Source organism: Phycodurus eques, chromosome 13 (assembly GCF_024500275.1).
Source record: "Phycodurus eques isolate BA_2022a chromosome 13, UOR_Pequ_1.1, whole genome shotgun sequence".
Classification (NCBI taxonomy): Eukaryota; Metazoa; Chordata; class Actinopteri; order Syngnathiformes; family Syngnathidae; genus Phycodurus; species Phycodurus eques.
In genome coordinates this window covers 21552766-21568669 of record NC_084537.1, presented here as the reverse complement: position 1 = coordinate 21568669, position 15904 = coordinate 21552766, and the positions used below count along the sequence as shown (strand labels likewise).

The 15904-nt window shown below is 43.5% G+C and overlaps 3 protein-coding genes across 4 annotated transcripts; 2 read left to right on the top strand and 1 right to left on the bottom strand.

Moving 5' to 3' along the window:
- Positions 1 to 42: 42 nt before the first annotated feature.
- exosc4 (exosome component 4) lies at positions 43 to 2087 on the top strand. Its single transcript, XM_061694529.1, has 3 exons — positions 43 to 238; positions 956 to 1162; positions 1563 to 2087. The coding sequence occupies exons 1-3, from the start codon at positions 68 to 70 to the stop codon at positions 1920 to 1922; spliced, it is 738 nt and encodes a 245-aa protein (XP_061550513.1). The 5' UTR covers positions 43 to 67; the 3' UTR covers positions 1923 to 2087.
- A 467-nt stretch (positions 2088 to 2554) lies between these two features.
- Positions 2555 to 9553, top strand: gpaa1 (glycosylphosphatidylinositol anchor attachment 1). Of its 2 annotated transcripts, XM_061694390.1 has the most exons (14): positions 2555 to 2646; positions 2875 to 2969; positions 3895 to 4074; positions 4158 to 4269; positions 4347 to 4494; positions 5673 to 5774; positions 5853 to 6049; positions 6256 to 6452; positions 6787 to 6940; positions 7036 to 7104; positions 7180 to 7373; positions 8367 to 8537; positions 8604 to 8871; positions 8968 to 9553. In XM_061694390.1, the coding sequence occupies exons 2-13, from the start codon at positions 2896 to 2898 to the stop codon at positions 8845 to 8847; spliced, it is 1842 nt and encodes a 613-aa protein (XP_061550374.1). In that variant the 5' UTR covers positions 2555 to 2646; positions 2875 to 2895; the 3' UTR covers positions 8848 to 8871; positions 8968 to 9553. The 2 variants fall into 2 exon arrangements, with proteins under 2 accessions (XP_061550374.1, XP_061550373.1); XM_061694389.1 differs by having other exon boundaries at positions 8604 to 9553.
- On the bottom strand, positions 7736 to 15741 carry LOC133411729 (ranBP-type and C3HC4-type zinc finger-containing protein 1-like). The gene is made up of 8 exons (XM_061694391.1): positions 15247 to 15741; positions 13884 to 14055; positions 13721 to 13804; positions 13488 to 13629; positions 11397 to 11487; positions 11032 to 11317; positions 10703 to 10785; positions 7736 to 10127 (listed from the first exon to the last, which is right to left on the bottom strand). Exons 1-8 carry the CDS (start codon positions 15520 to 15522, stop codon positions 9984 to 9986), a joined length of 1278 nt encoding a protein of 425 aa, XP_061550375.1. The 5' UTR covers positions 15523 to 15741; the 3' UTR covers positions 7736 to 9983.
- Positions 15742 to 15904: the final 163 nt, after the last annotated feature.

The following is a 15904-nucleotide window of genomic DNA, read 5'->3' as shown; positions in this document are numbered from 1 at the left end:
TGTAGTTCTGCAGTAGACAGGCACGTGTCCCCTTCCACTTTCACCGCCTGATCTTGGGAGTGGAAACATGGCGGGTTTGGAGCTGCTGTCCGACCAAGGCTACCGTCTGGATGGACGCAAAGCCACCGAGCTTCGCAAGGTTCAAGCCCGCATGGGTGTGTTCGCCCAGGCCGATGGCTCGGCGTATTTAGAGCAGGGAAACACCAAAGCCTTAGCGGTTGTGTACGGACCACACGAAGTAAGTAGCACCGGAAGTTAGCCCCCGTGCTAACTTTTGCTCCAAAGTTTCAACGTACTCGAGGAGCGCAAACACTTGAAAAGAAAGCTGTTGGCGTTTGACAACCATATAGTCTTGAAATGGGAAAAAAAGATTCATTTAAAAATATTCATCAAAGAAACGCATATATTGGGTAAATAATTCTAGCGATAGCAGATTGTCGTAATTTGCCGTGGAAATGTATATAAAATTAATATTTACAGTACAGTATAATGGAAATAGTTGTCATATGTATTTTAATTGAATATTTTCACTGTATCTATATATTTATAATGTTAATACTAAATTGTATTTGTCACTATATATGTATATAATTCTTATGTTATTAATATTGAAAATAAAAATACATAATTTACACACAAATTACATATTAAAACTAGTATAATGAAATAAGTATTTGTAATTTAATATTTATTAAAACATCTGGGTAGGCAGTCAGCACCACAGTTGAGGACAACCAGACACCATAAAGATATTTATGTATTCATGTTAAAAGTGCTACAAATCAGCAATGACAATCTAGGAGAAAATCAATTAAAACATCCACAAGTAGATGAACTTTGCTCCAAATCAATTTAAAAGCATCTTTTGGAAGTTGTTTTACAAATATTTCTCCATTATCTTAAAAAAAAAAACCCCGATTGATTGGTTGACGTCGAAGCTCGTTTCACCCTTCAGATGCGAGGTTCCCGCAGCCGGACCCTTCACGACCGGGCCGTCATCAACTGCCAGTACAGCATGGCCACGTTCAGCACGTCGGAGAGGAAGAGGAGGCCGCACGGCGACCGCAAGTCTACGGAGATGAGCCTCCACCTCAAGCAGACGTTCGAAGCCGCCGTGATGACGCAGCTCTACCCGCGCTCTCAAATAGACATTTACGTCAAGGTAAATGTACTCCCGTGAGATGTTGTTTTTGTATTTTCCTTTGAATGCATTTTTGAACAGATTCCAGGAGTCTCAGTTGCATGCTCTGTGCCACGGTTAAGGAAATATATCACACACCCTGTTTCTATACTATCCTTTATGTTATTATTATTCTATATAATTTTGAGCGCAGCTTTCGTTAGCGTGACAACCGGGGATGGAGACTAACAGAGGCTTCATCTCGCCAGAAAGTGTATAAAAATAATTTTCACTCATGGAGACAGCAGTTCTTACACTACATCGTTTCCCAACCTTTGTTAAGTCAAGGCACATGTCTTAGTTTAAAATTCAATTTGCCCCAATGTGTCCCCTTTAAGTGAGTGTTAATATGATTGTTGTTGTTTTTTTTCCCCACCAACAGATTCTCCAGTCAGACGGCGGCAACTACAGCGTGTGCGTGAATTCCGCCACACTGGCCGTGATCGACGCCGGCATCCCCATGCTGGACTACGTGTGCGCCTCCACCGTGGGCTTCGTGGACGAGACGCCGCTCGCCGACCTTTGCTACGCCGAGGAGAGCGGCGGCGTGAGCTCCCTGGCGCTAGCGCTGCTGCCCCGCGGCGGGCAGATCGCGCTCCTGCAGATGGACGCCAGGCTGCATCAGGACCACCTGGAGGCCATGATGGACGCCGCCATGACGGCTTGCAAAGGCGTGAGCAAGGTGCTGGACCAGGTGGTGCGTCAGCACCTACGAGAGGCCTCGCTGGCCACTGGAGACTGACACCTGCACTTGCTTGCTTATTTTAGAACAACAATCTTTGACTTTCCAGGACTCAAACGTGGAGAATCAAACAGTTTTCGACATTTATGACCATTACTTTTCCACAAAATGCCATTGTACATTATTGTGTATATGTGAAAAACAATAAATGTGTGCTTTCCATGATTCTACAGTTATGGCCCAAAAACCAACAACACATGCATTGGGGGGCGAGGGTTAAAATCCCGGCCCTGCCTGTGTGGAGTTGGCATGTTCTCCCCGTACCTGCGTGGGGTTTTTCCGGGCACTCCGGTTTCCTCCCACATCCCAAAAACATGCGTGGTAGGTTGGACTCTGTGGTAGGACTATAAATTGCACGTAGGTGTGAATGTGAGTGCGAATGGTTGTTTGTTTATGTGTGCCCTGCGATTGACTGGCAACCAGTTCAGGGTGTACCCCGCCTCCTGCCCGAAGATACCTGCGATAGGTTCCAGCAGGAAGAGAAACGGCTCAGAAATTCGAGAAATGGATTATAGCCCCTCAAGATATGCCATCAAGGGTAAATATAATTTTTGAAAAGGTCCCCCAAAGCGGCCGAGAAGTCCATTAACGATTACCGGATGTTGGTCCGCCATGCTATTGCTCCGTGTGGAAACAACGAGAATGCAAGCAACTGTGGTTTCTATGAGCGAACGATAAGCTTTCTTCCGTCGGCGGCTCTGACCGGCGTTTACACTGGGACAGGGTAAATATTTTGAATTCAGTCTCTTAAAACATCACAAAACATTAAAGCGAGTTATTCACGAATAGTTTCGTGTTCACGCTTGAAAAACTAAATGTGTCGTCCCTGTGCTGAAGCTAGCTAGTTAGCCGGGTGCGGGCTGTCAGAAGTGGCAGAGCTAGCCCTAATATGTCTGTTTCATGTTTATATATGTAAATTCAAATGTGGTCTAATAAAATATGTTTGTCGCAGATTTAATTCCAGAGCACCACAATGGGACTCATATCTGATCCCAATCAAAGAAGGGCATTGATCAGCCTGCTCACTCGCCTCAATGCTCCAATCTGGTGTGTTTATGATCTCCAGTTCCTCACTTTTGCACTTACATTCATATCCGTTGCATTTATTCATGTTCTTCTTCCTCTTTTTGAGGAGCTCTATTTATAATTAGAGGATACAATTATATTAGATAGATATATTGAAAAAAATAATTACATTCCCTTAAAAAAAAAAAAAAAAAAAAAAAAAGAAGGCCTACATTACCAAATGACAAAGACATAAACTACACTAAGAGGTACACAATATATAGGTATTTATAGAAATTTAGTTCAAAACTCATCCTCATTGCCATGCACTGCTTGCACTGGCTGTGAAAAGAGATGCACCAGTTTACAAAAAGCAGACAGTGATTCTAATCTTTCCGGCCCCTCTCGCCTTTTCCGAAAAGTGATTAGTGACTTTAGTTCCTGCTAAGAAATGGACAACATGAAAGGAAAAAAGTCTCACACACTTTTACGGTAAAGCAATAAACATGGAAGGCAATCACGGTCACTCACGCCCAACCCTGCCAATTGCACATTTCTATTTTGCAAAAGAAGGCCTCACCTCTACATCTCTGTGTGAGAAAATAGAGGGGGTGCAGTGATGTCATTTCTAATGTCATGCATAACTGTCTCGGGATTCCAAAAACTACAATTGACATCATTTTTATTGGTAAATCTTATTTTTATATAATTAGTTAGTTATGGATGAGTTTAAGAAATAAATTTTACCTTGTTGATAATTAAATATGCACACATACTGTAAAAGCCAGCCCTTCTTCCATGAAAGTCACCTACAAGCTTTTTTTTAATAAGCTGAAGTGGCATACTGTAGAAGTTGCGTGTTCGAAACAGAGCTCTGCTTGAAGCGTTATCACAAGAATAACCAGACCAACAACTGGCGATAACATCGTTCTTCTTCTTCCTCTCACCCTTCGTTCACCTCCTCCAGTGTGCTCTGCTACATGGTGGGCGTGGCCTGGTTCATGGGTTTGGCCTTCGAGCCGTTCACCATGCGTACGTACATGTCCGAGAACGCCATGGGCTCCACCATGGTGGAGGAACACTTCCCGGCCGGGGAGAGGGCGCTGGTCACGGCCAGGGAATTTGCGGCGCAAAAGAAGAAAGCAGGGTAAGGCGAACGGCGTTGGGATGGATCATGGGTGGCCCGCGCTTGTGTCGGAAGCAAATGATTTGTTTGTGTGCGCTTTGCAGCGGGATGCCGGTGAACTGGCTGGTGAAAACCATGCAGGATCGAGGCCTGGAGGTGTTCACGCAGCGCTTCTCCCGCACGCTCCCCTTCCCGGATGAAAACAGAGAGAGATTTGTAATTCAGCTCTTCTCGCACGTCTTCTGAGTTCAACTCTCACCACTCAACTTTTCTGCCGCCTTTTTCCCATCAAGTTGGTGAAAGGTACAAATGTGTACGGCATCCTGCGGTCTCCACGAGCGCCGCGGACCGAAGCCCTGGTGCTGACCGCACCGTGTAGCCAAGGCAACGCCAACAACCAGGCTGTGGGGCTGCTGCTGGTTTTGGCGCAGTACTTCAGAAGTAAGTTCCGCATAAAACTATGAAAATGTCAACATCTATTGTGCAAAAAGTAAGCCTGAGTTGCTAGCGCAGATTTTTTTTTAATGACCCTTTTTTTAAAGCAGTCATTTATGTGCACAATTTAGGTAAAAAAAAAACTCTTTCAAAATATTTATAATTTCTTAATTGCAGTATACTAGTTACAATAAAATGAAAATCATTTATTATATATGGATTTTATTTTATTTTTATTATTTGGATATTGGTGTTTGTTTCCTCATATGGAATTGTTTTCTCAGTAAACAGAAGACCTCTGCCAAAGCAATTTTTGTAGCAGTTTGTTTTGTATTTTGTTTATTTTATTTGTCAGAATTTAATTTTTTTTTAAAGAAAACATCAAAAGGAGGACTTCTGACAAGGCAGAACAGTCTGCTACATGGTAGAGATAAAATAAAAAATGTTTTTTGCATTTTTTAGAATGTTGCTTAGATTATAAAAAAAAACATTTGTTAAAACATTTTTGTTTTACAAAATATATGTGCTGGTCCAATTCAAATTAAAAGAAATTGGTGAGGAGAAGTTCCTGTAAAGGCAGAACATTAGCCCATTTTTATTTTATTTAATTTTTTTACCATTTTTGAAATCAAAATTAGCTTTAGTTTGTTTCTTAGAATATTATTTCTATTTTGTGGTTGTATTCAAATAAAGAACTTTTAAACATAACAAAATATACATTTGAAAAATCAGTAGCCCCTTTATATATATTTGTTTGTTTGTTTGGTTCATGTTTTTTTAAAGATTATTTGTAATTTGAGAAAAAAAAAAATTTCCCCTCAGTTTTTTACCCCCTGGAACAGTTCATAGCATAATAACAAAAATCATCTAAAAACTCATGGCACCTGGCTAACGTCTTTTCTGTGGTGGTAACGTGCATTACGAAGTGCCGCTGCCCAGCAACCGCACGCTTTTTCCTCCCCGGTGGGTCACTGCCTAGCTTGTCCGCAATGCTAGCGGACTGCGACAAAAAAAAAAAAAAAGTGCAACTAAACTCATCAAGTCGTACCTTTAGCTGGTTTTGCACACAAATGAAAAGAGCCATTCACAGTTTGGCGGAAATACGTTTTTCTGTATGGTCATTCAAATGAAATGCTGACTTCAGATTTTCACACCAAAAACCTTGGTACCTTTCCTCTTAATAGATCAGGTGTACTGGGCCAAGGACATCATCTTCCTGGTCAATGAACACGATCTGATCGGCATGCAGGCCTGGCTGGAGGGATACCACCACACCAACACCACAGGTGACCGAGCGTCCCTCTCCTCCTCGTGCACACCGCCGGTCCAACTGTCAGGCTTCATCCACGTCTTCCTCCGTGCAGGCATGCACTGGTCGCCTCTCCAAGGCCGCGGCGGTTCCATCCAGGCGGCGCTCTCTCTGGAGCTCAGCAGCGACGTGGTGACCAGCCTGGACATTGTGCTCGAGGGGCTCAACGGGCAGCTGCCCAACCTAGACCTCACCAACCTCTTCTCCGCTTTCTGTCAGAAGATTGGTGTCCTGTGCACCATCCAGGGCAAGGTACTTTTTGAAATAATATTAAACAATGTTACCATACAATTAAAATTTATGTGAAGTGAAATTGGAGTTTCAAACAAAATAAAGAGAAATGCGTTCAAATGACAAGAAAAGAAGCAGACTGGGCATAACAAAACAGTGCCATAGCCCCTGGGAACATAAACATGGACGCCCGCATTTTAATTAATCCATGAAATGTTTTGTCACAGTTGCAGAGGAACGACTGGGACAGCACGTTGGGCTACAGCCACGCCGTACAGACGATGATGCTGATGGTGCTCAAGCAGGCCAGCGGCCGTCCGTGGGGCGACCACGGGCTCTTCATGCGCTACCACGTGGAGGCGGTCACCATCAAAGGCATCAACAGCTTCCGCCAGTACAAGACGGACATGACCACCGTCGGCAGGTCTGTGCTACGTTCCCGTCTCTTACCTCTTGATGCTTACACTTGTCGAAAATGACACATGAAGGATAAATGTATCATATTTGTAGGTTTTGAGCTGAAATAGATGCACACGGGTGCCAGGAGACGTGAAGCCGTTGAAACTCATTCACTGCCAGCCCTCCCAGTTACAATGGATATTTGACTTCTATCGCCGTCAATGGCAGTGAATGCATTTTAAAATGGTGTTTGTGTTTTGTATTCACTAAATAAAAAGATTAGTTATATACAGCTCTGGAAAAGAGAAACTACTGCAAAATTCAGTTTATGCCCGTGTGGGTGTGTGTGTCGCTTCAAGGCTCTTGGAGGGAATGTATCGCAAGCTGAATAACCTCCTGGAGCGCCTGCACCAGTCCTACTTCTTCTACCTTCTGCCCTCGCTCTCCAACTTTGTTTCTATCAGTTACTACATGCCAGCGTTCGGCTTGATCTGCGTCATCTTGCTGCTGCGCGTATCCTTCCTTTCAGTGGGGTAAAACAATAATTAAAAAAAAGCTAACAGCGGGATTCCTCGCATGTTCAGTTTTAGTCCTTGATTGAAACACAGGCTTTGGATCTTTGGGTTCAACTCTCGGCGCCTCCAGTGAGACAAGACGGCGTCGCCAATGCAGACCAGGTTACCATGGCTACACGCAAGACGAGTTTTTAAACTCTCCGTCCACGTGAATGTACATTATTCTCCTCCGATCAGTCCAGTCCCGGCGTGCTGTCCGTGCTGACCCCTCTGGTGATCAGCCACCTGACCGGGGTGGCCCTCTACGCGCTGCCCGTCCGCTTCCAGGGGATGGCTGTGGAGCACTTCCCGGTGTCTGAGACTGAGGCCGTGGTGCTGACGTCTATCGCAGTTTACACGGCCGGGTTGGCTCTGCCTCACAACACGCACAGGTGACATCAGACCACGATTCGTGACCACAAAAATTCTGGCACATTTTTAAATAATGATTGTAATGTCAGTGTCCTTTTTTAAAAAAGTGCATAGTTTATGTAGTATTTTATTAATATATAAAGTATTGTTAGAAAAATATACCATAGCTTGTGATGTTACTATTATCATTACTATATCATTAAAAAATGATAACATACATTGTGATACTGCTTTTATCAATACTTTTTCAATAATAAAAATGTCCAACTGTATCAGAAATGTTCTCTCTTTTCTAACATAAGCATAAAAAACAATAACACACTTTGTGATATCAGTTATTAATACTATATTGTTAAGAAACAAATGAAAGCCACACATTGCAGTATCACAATACTGTATAACTAGAAAAATAATGATATTGCAATATCATTATCGATATTGTACAGTTGGAAAGAAATATATACCATACACTATGATACTGCTATTATTGATCCTGCATTGTTTGAAAAACAAATGTATACCAAATGTTGCAGTACTGCTCTTATCAATACTGTATCGATAACAGGTAAACATTTTAATATCACTATTATTGTTAGTGTATCGTTAGAGGGGGGAAAAAGGGAAAAAAATCCACCATAATTTGTAAAATCGCTGTTATTGATACTCTGTGGTTATGTTTAGCAAAATATACTATTCTTTACTCGGCTCCACTCTTTATTCTTTACTTTCTTTGACATATCACTTGTTGATACTGTATCACTAGAAAAAACAAAATATCTCTTATTGATACTGTATTGTAAAAAAAAAAAAAAATACAGTTCTTTGCAATATCTCTATTATTGATCACGTATCGTTGGAAAAATAACTACTGTCGTGTTACTCCGCTTTCGCAGGCGAATGTCGAACCGTGAAGATGCATTCTCTGTATACCGTACTTTGCAATGTGGCTATTTCGTCTCCGACTTCATTGACATGTCTCAAGTCGTCATTTTCACTTGCTGTGTGTTCGACAGACTTGTTTCTGGCGAAGGCACGGAGCAGGGCTGGAGAGTTTTGAAGCTGGTGGCCGTGTTGTACTTGGCCGTGCTGCTGGGCTGCACCGCCCTCGTCAACTTTTCGCTGGGCTTCATCCTCGCCCTCACGCTCGTGCCCGTGGCCGCCGTCGTCACGCCGCACGTTTCCCGGTATAAACGCCCGCAACGCGCCTCGGCCGTCTTTTCTTCGAACTGACGGCTTCCTCTGTCCCTCAGGTTCCCGGTGGCCGTTTTCACGGTGGTCCTCAGCCCCGCCTGCACGCTGCTCTTCTCCGTCTTCGCCTTCCGCGAGCTGCAGGAGATGCCGCTGGGCTTCCAGGACAGCTGGCTGCTCTTCCTGTCGGTCATCTCGCAGGGCATCCTGGACCACGAGCTGTACGGCTCGCTGGTCTTCCCGCTGGTGGCGCTGCTCGTGTATCCCTGCTGGCTGCTCTTCTGGAACATTCTCTTCTGGAAATAGACCACGGACAAGCCTTCAACAAAGGTGATCTCAGGTTCTTCTCCCACCAGGTATTGACAGTTAATCCACTGGAGGAATTACTGTACACTTTTTTTTTTTTTTAAACGTTACTTCTGTTAGGGCTGGGTGTCAGTGTCAATGGATTGCTTGAATCTTGAAGTAATGGAGGCAATAATGGAGTGCACCACTTAGCTTCAACCAGATTCAGTCCCTACTAGTTTGCCGTTTGAAGAACTTTCCAAGATATGTGGAAATAATTGATTGTTGCTCATTTATTTTCCCCTTAGTCAATATGATAAATGTATTTAAATACCCTTATTTGTATTAACAATTCCTTAACTTACTGATCTCCAACAGTGTATTTATGCACCAAAAAAAAATGATGAATGTCTTTATGTATGTTGTTTTATTTGGATTTAAGAGATGGCACATTGGAGGGTGGTGAGTTTTTTTTAATGTATATATTCTTGTTTTGATACTTTGTTTTGCTTTTTAAATGATGAATTTGCTAGTGGCTTTAAAACAGGATGTTGACTTAATGAATTCATTTTTTTCATTTTTCTCAATAAGACAGCCATGGTGGTATGATGCATTGTTTATTCAGCTAATGTCATTTGACTTTTTACACAGTAATATGTACTGAAAACATCATTCCGTCGCTGTCACAACTTGAGGGAATCGAATAAAATCAAATCAGCTACTAAAATGTACATCAATTATGAATCCTTTAAAAAAAAACACGCCCATTAAAATAGATTTGTAAAGAGTAAACATCCTCTCATCTGCAACTTCACAGTTTTGCCCTGACGGAAATCTAACGTTCCCCACACCTTCCGTCACCACCTCCCCTCCAATAAATATAAGGGCCTCTTTTTTTTTTTTTTTTTTTCAAAAATGAAATAAAAAGTAAGAGGTGTGGCTAAACTCAAAGCATCTTGTGGAAAATGGCCGAACTCTCTTCTCCGGCGTCATGCTACAGTGCTTTAAATGTCTCCAGCAGCCAATCGGCTGCCGGGACTCTCAGTGCACTTGACAATCATCGTGGTGTGTGTGTGGACAATGTATGGCAACACCGGCGTAGCGCGTGGGGGCGGGGCAGAGGGAAGAGTGCGAGAGCAGACGGCGGCGACGGGCGGTCAGCTGCTGGTCGAGGCCGGCTCGCCGCGCGCTGCATGCTGCGGGGCGTCGGCCTGTGCGTCGGGTTTGGCCGTAGCGCAGATCTCGCAGCCCGGACGAGAAGGCTTGTTGATGAAAGTGCATGAGGGACACGCCCACTCCGTCTACATGAAGCAGGGGATCATAAAATGTTAGGGTTAGCAAAGACTTTCCCAATCGTCTTTCTGCAATGTAGTTCCTCCCTCGGAGCCCTGTGTACTTGAACAAACAAAAAACAAGCAGCAAACTAAAGAAACAAATTGACCCATTTTAGGTCCACAACCTACATTACATTACCCTCGCTTAACAATTTGATGTCGCAAGTAAAATCCCTAGAACACGAAAACTAATTATTTGGGAGGGGTGTTGTTGTCAAGTTCCAAGGAAAAAAAGCATGCATCTCCAGTTTAAAAGAAAAAAAATCTACACATGTACTGCATATAATTGTGTACATTTCTTATATAAGAATGAAATCTACAAAAATATACGCACGTATTACAATTACATACATATTATCTATCCAAAGAAAAGCACACATCTCCAAAGACTTTTAAGAAAAAACGAAAACATTTTAAAATATATGCATACAAAATATTAAAACGATGGAATACACCATAACAAATGTTTTTATTCAGACAGTGACAATATACGCATTTTCATTTCAAGAGTGGTCCAGAAAGTGTGTGGTTCTGATGGTTACCTGTGTTCGAGCAGCTTTGTTGTTCAGCTGCAGGTGCTCCATGTCAAACACAACCTGGAGGTCAGCTGGTTTATCGCCACCAACTGTGATAAAAAAATAAATAAAACTACTTTAGAAATACTGAGTAGTAAAATAACCCCATTTGACAACTTATCGTTTGAGTGAAAATCTTTTCATCGGTTATAAAGGTACAGGCAACAATGAAATGCACACAGAATAGAAACATCATGGTCAGTTGCTGATAAAGTATTATTAATCAGGCCTCTCCGGTCCAGACTTTGAAATGTTTAGCATTGTCCTATAACTGGCGCAAACGTGTGCGGACGCACCCTGGTTGCTGTTGGGTAACCGCGGCGGCAGTGTGCTGTAGCCCCGGCGGTCATGCGACGCGGGCCCGTTGCCGGACAGAAGAGGCGGGGCGGACACGGCGCCCTCCAGGTCCTGCTGGAACAGCTGTCGGGTGATGCGGGCCTGGCGCGCCGAGATTAGGTAGAGGTACGCCGTGTCGCCGTCGCGCTGCACGCCGTAGGAGGCCAGCGAGCGAGTGTCTGCGCACAGACACTGACCCATCACCCAGCGCTGCACGCGCGGGTGGAAGCTGTACTCCACAAACACCTGCGGGGAGGGAACGGCGCCGCTCAGTGATGTTCTTTTGTTTTGTTTTTTTCTTTTTCTTGTTGTGTTGAGTGGGAACCTGTTGTTTGAGTGAAGCCACCGTCATGAAGGGGAAGACTTTGACGGTGAAGCAACAGGAAGAAGAGACATCCTCCACCACCACAGACAGACTGGAAGACGTGTTTAGGGGACAATTATTGATTATTAATAACCCTCAATGACTTTTTAAGCTACAACGGAACCTCCAATGTGGAACACAAGTAGGGTTTTTGGGGTTTCAAGACGGGGCTTAGGTTTCAAAGTAGGGTTTCAACACTTGGTTAGGCTTTCAGAGTACGGTTTTGTAAAAGTGGGTAAGGTTTCAAAACAGGATTAAGGTTTCAAATCAGGATTAGGGTTTCAGAGTAGGGTTTCAAAACAGGTTCAGTGTTTCGAAGTAAGGTTTCAAAGTAGGTTTTAAAACGGGGTTCGGGTTTCAAAATAGGGCTTTGCAACGGGTTAAGGTTTCAAAATGGGGTTTAGACTTCAAAGTAGGGTTTCAAGACAGGGTTTAGATGTCAAACTAGGGTTTCAAGACGGGGTTAGGCGTTTTAAAGTAGGGTTTCAAAACGGGGTTTGGATTTCAGAGTAGGGTTTCAAAACGGGATTATCGTTTCAAAGTAGGGTTTCCAAACGGGGTTCGGGTTTCAAAATAGGGCTTTACAATGGGATGGGGTTTCAAGACAGGGTTATGGTTTCGAAGTAGGGTTAGGATTTCAGAGTAGGGTTTCAAAGTAGGGCATTAAAACAGGGTTAGGTTTTCAAAACGGGGTTAGGGTTTCAGAGTAGGGTTTCAAAAGGGGGTTAGGGTTTCAGAGTCGGGTTTCAAAACGCAGTTCGGCTTTCAAACTAGGGTTTTAAAGTCGGGTTTGAAAACCGGGTTAGGGTTTCAAAGCGGGATTCGGGTTTCAAAAAACCCGGATTGATCTCTATATTTTTTTTTTATTTAATCGTAATTTTCTGGTTTAGAAAATTGAGCTGTTGCAAGTGTCTTGGAAACATGAATATTAATTTTCCAGACAATAGTTTCTATTTTCCATACTTTTTAAGACCTGGAAGTTTACTATTTATTAATTCCCCACTTTTCCATATTTGCGTAGGGAACCTGTTATTTGCACAAATTATAGCTATTGATTTTTTTTTGGGTCGGGGGAAATCTTAATGAAATATTTCTTAAAATCTATTCAATACATATTTTAAAATAAAAGTACCGTATTTTCACGACCATCAGGCGCAATTAAAAGTCGTAAATGTTCTCCAAAAACTAAATAAATAAAAGTTTCTCAATAATACAGACGTCAGTGCTCTTCGGTTAAGGAATGCAACCAGCAAGGTTAATTTGAATCTTCAGATGCATTAAAAAATGGAGTTCATTAGCTTTCTGAGACTTTTCTTCTGAAATACAATATCAGATCTTCATCAAACCTCTTTTAGTGGAGTCCTTGGTGGTCTGTCACACAGATCTGGACTTGTCTTGCGATACCAATGGGATTATGTTGGGGTGGCTTTGGCTCAGTAGGTAGAGCAGGTTCGAATCCCTGCTACGACTGCCCGCACGTCGAAGTGTCGCATGGCAGCAGTCGCCCATTGGTTTATGAATGTGTGTGTGAATGTGAGGCTTTGTTTAGCGCTTTGGGCGCTGTGATGATGTAGATAAAGTGCTTGATCAAAAAATGAGTACATTGTTAAATACTTCAATAAAGTACAACCGAACTCAGTTTTGCTCCCGGTGCCTTTTTAAAAACATTGTTTTAGCGTGCATGCATGCTACCGTATGTTTTACTATGCCTGCGCCCAATAATGCGGTGCGCCTTATGTATGTGTTAAATACAGAAAGAAAATTTTATATTTTTAGGCATTCAATCTTTTTTTTTTTTTTTAATAAAACTAAAATAAAATGATTATCTTTTAATCAAATTCTAAATTGCAAAGTTTTCATGTTTACTTTGAGTACCTTACCTTGCTTGAGGCTTCCTGTAGTCTAAATCTAACTCAAAGGGGAAAATACGTGGAGCATTAACAGAATTTGTGTGTTCCAATTCGCTGCATACACGTTCTAATCGACTTTTAACTGCTCCACAAATCCATTTTTGTCGCATTTCATCCGCACACGTCTGTCGGATGCGTGTACCTGATCTCCCCGGTGGCGTAGTTCTTCTCGGCCGGCTGGATGCTCAGCGCCGCTTTCTGGCGGGCCAGAGCGGACGCGTGCTGGGCGGCGGCTTGGGCGTCGCCTGCCTCCACCGCCTTGACGAGCTCCAGGCAAAGCTCCTCTGAAGCAGTAAAAAGAAAAGAAAAAGAGCTGGCGGCACAATGAGGACATTTGTCAGGGTGTTAAGGCTACCGGATGTTGGCGACACGCACCGGCGAGCGGCAGTGACGTTTCCGTCGCGCCCTCGGCGGCCTGCGTTTGCTTGCCGCTTCCTTCGTAGACGGCCATGTTTGCAACTGTCAAGAGATATTGAAAATAAAAAGCGTCACGCGTGCTCGTCGACGTACGTCAATGTCGGGAAGGCGGCGAACCGACCCCGCCGGGCCTCTCGCAGAGACGACGTGACCACGGTGGCCCACTCCTCGGCCTCACGGTCGCAGCGGAAGGAGAAGCGGATGAAGTCGTGGGGCGGCGCCGTCAGACGCATCTCGTGGCAGCGCGACGACTTCACCTCGTAGTGCACCGAGCGCAGGTCGAACTCCACCAACTGAGGACGGAAAACCGCACAGCGACTCACGGTGCGTCCACATTCCGCAAATTGTGGACAGCAGCGTTTCGTAGTGAGGAGGCCCTTTGCTTTTCGACATTCACGGTGATACCGGATTTTTTCAAGTAGCATCTGTGCCGTAAAATGAGTTCGGCAGATGTGCACATTGTCCAATTTCGCTTAATTGATCCGAAATGTATATATATTTTTTATTTACTCTAAGTAATAGTAAATATCTGCTAATGGGGGAATTCACAAATTGAGAATATATGAGGAACAATGCATCTTTGTTCAGCGTGTCTCTATGCCAGGAATGTACAGGCAGAACAATGAAATGCTCTTCTGGTCACGTACCGTTCTGCCGTAGTCTCAAAGGTGCCTCATTTTCCCAAATATGACCTCAAAGCACCACTTTGTGGTGTCATTTATTAGTTTGTCTGAGATTTTGAGAAGGCTAGGCAGACCCATAGTGAAACTTTTGAACAGTTTCATCTTTACAATTCTTAACTTATTTTATGGAACCCTCCCTAATTTGGTTTGTCATATGAAGCAATATGTCTAAATTGGATCATTAGGTCAACATGGAATTATGTTTTCCACATGTGTGTGTTTATACATATGTATAACTCAACTATGCAACAAGCACATTTTTGATTACATATTTACATTTCATCATGTTTTGTTATTTTTTTATTTGTGTTAAGAACAAATATGTGGTTAATTACAAAATAATGATCTATGGTTTTAGTCCATCTTTTTTTTTTTAGAGGAAACATCCAAGGGTCCTGTGGATGTATTGATTTCAACATTTTAAAAAGTAATCAAAACGTCATCAAATGTAATTAGTTATACGACTTTGAGAAACCATTTGAAACCGTTACTACTATTACGTTTGAAACAGGGTAACTTGTAATTTTAACCAACTACATTTCCAAAGTTATCTTCCCAACACTGGTCATAACCCTGATCGCCATACCACCAAAACAAAAAAAAGAGCAAGTGGCAGCCTTTCTAGTAGCTCCGTGTATGTTTCGTTTTAGCTAATTGCATTTTCCTTATCAGTTTTATCAGTTGAATTATTTCCCTTGTGGCGATATAAATGATCTATTGCCTGTTTATATATATATATATATATATATATAAAAGATAAATGTTGAAATTGAGTTGACACGAAGCAATATGAAATCTCACCACGTTGCGGTTCCCGCTGGTGTCCCGCAGGGCCAGTCGAAACTCTCCGGCCCGGCTCGGGTCCATGCTGAGCTGGAGGCGCAGAGCCTCGCTGTCGGCTCCGGGCAGGCACAAGGGGCGGATACCGGAGTGGGACACCGACACGCGGACGGACATTAAGACGGTGCTGCAGCAAGCCGACGAGGGAGCCGATCCGGCCCCGGCGTCGCAGGCTCCGGGCTGGGAAGAAGCGAGCAACGAGACCTGCGGAGCCCAGCCGCCCGAGCTGAGTGCCATGTCGCCGCGGGGACGTGAGGGGCTTGGGAAGCCCGGCGAGAGAGCGTCAGCGACTTCTTTTCGGCTTAGAAGCTCCACCGATGTGAGGGAAAAGCGCTTCTGCTCGCGGGCCGGTCGTATTTGTCCGCCTGCCCGACTAATTGTTCCATTTCTACCCGAACCGAGCCACCGGTTACGGGAATGAGAGGCTAAACAAAACAGGAAGTAGAAGCGTACGTACGTCCGAGATTTCGCTCCGTCAAGAAACAACGCGAGATTCATCGTTAGTGTTCGTTTGTGAGCGAGAGTGCAGGTACTAACAGTTCAGAAATCAATATTACTGACAACATTTCATGAAAAGTAATATAATAAAAATATATGAAAACAGTCATCTTCTGTATTG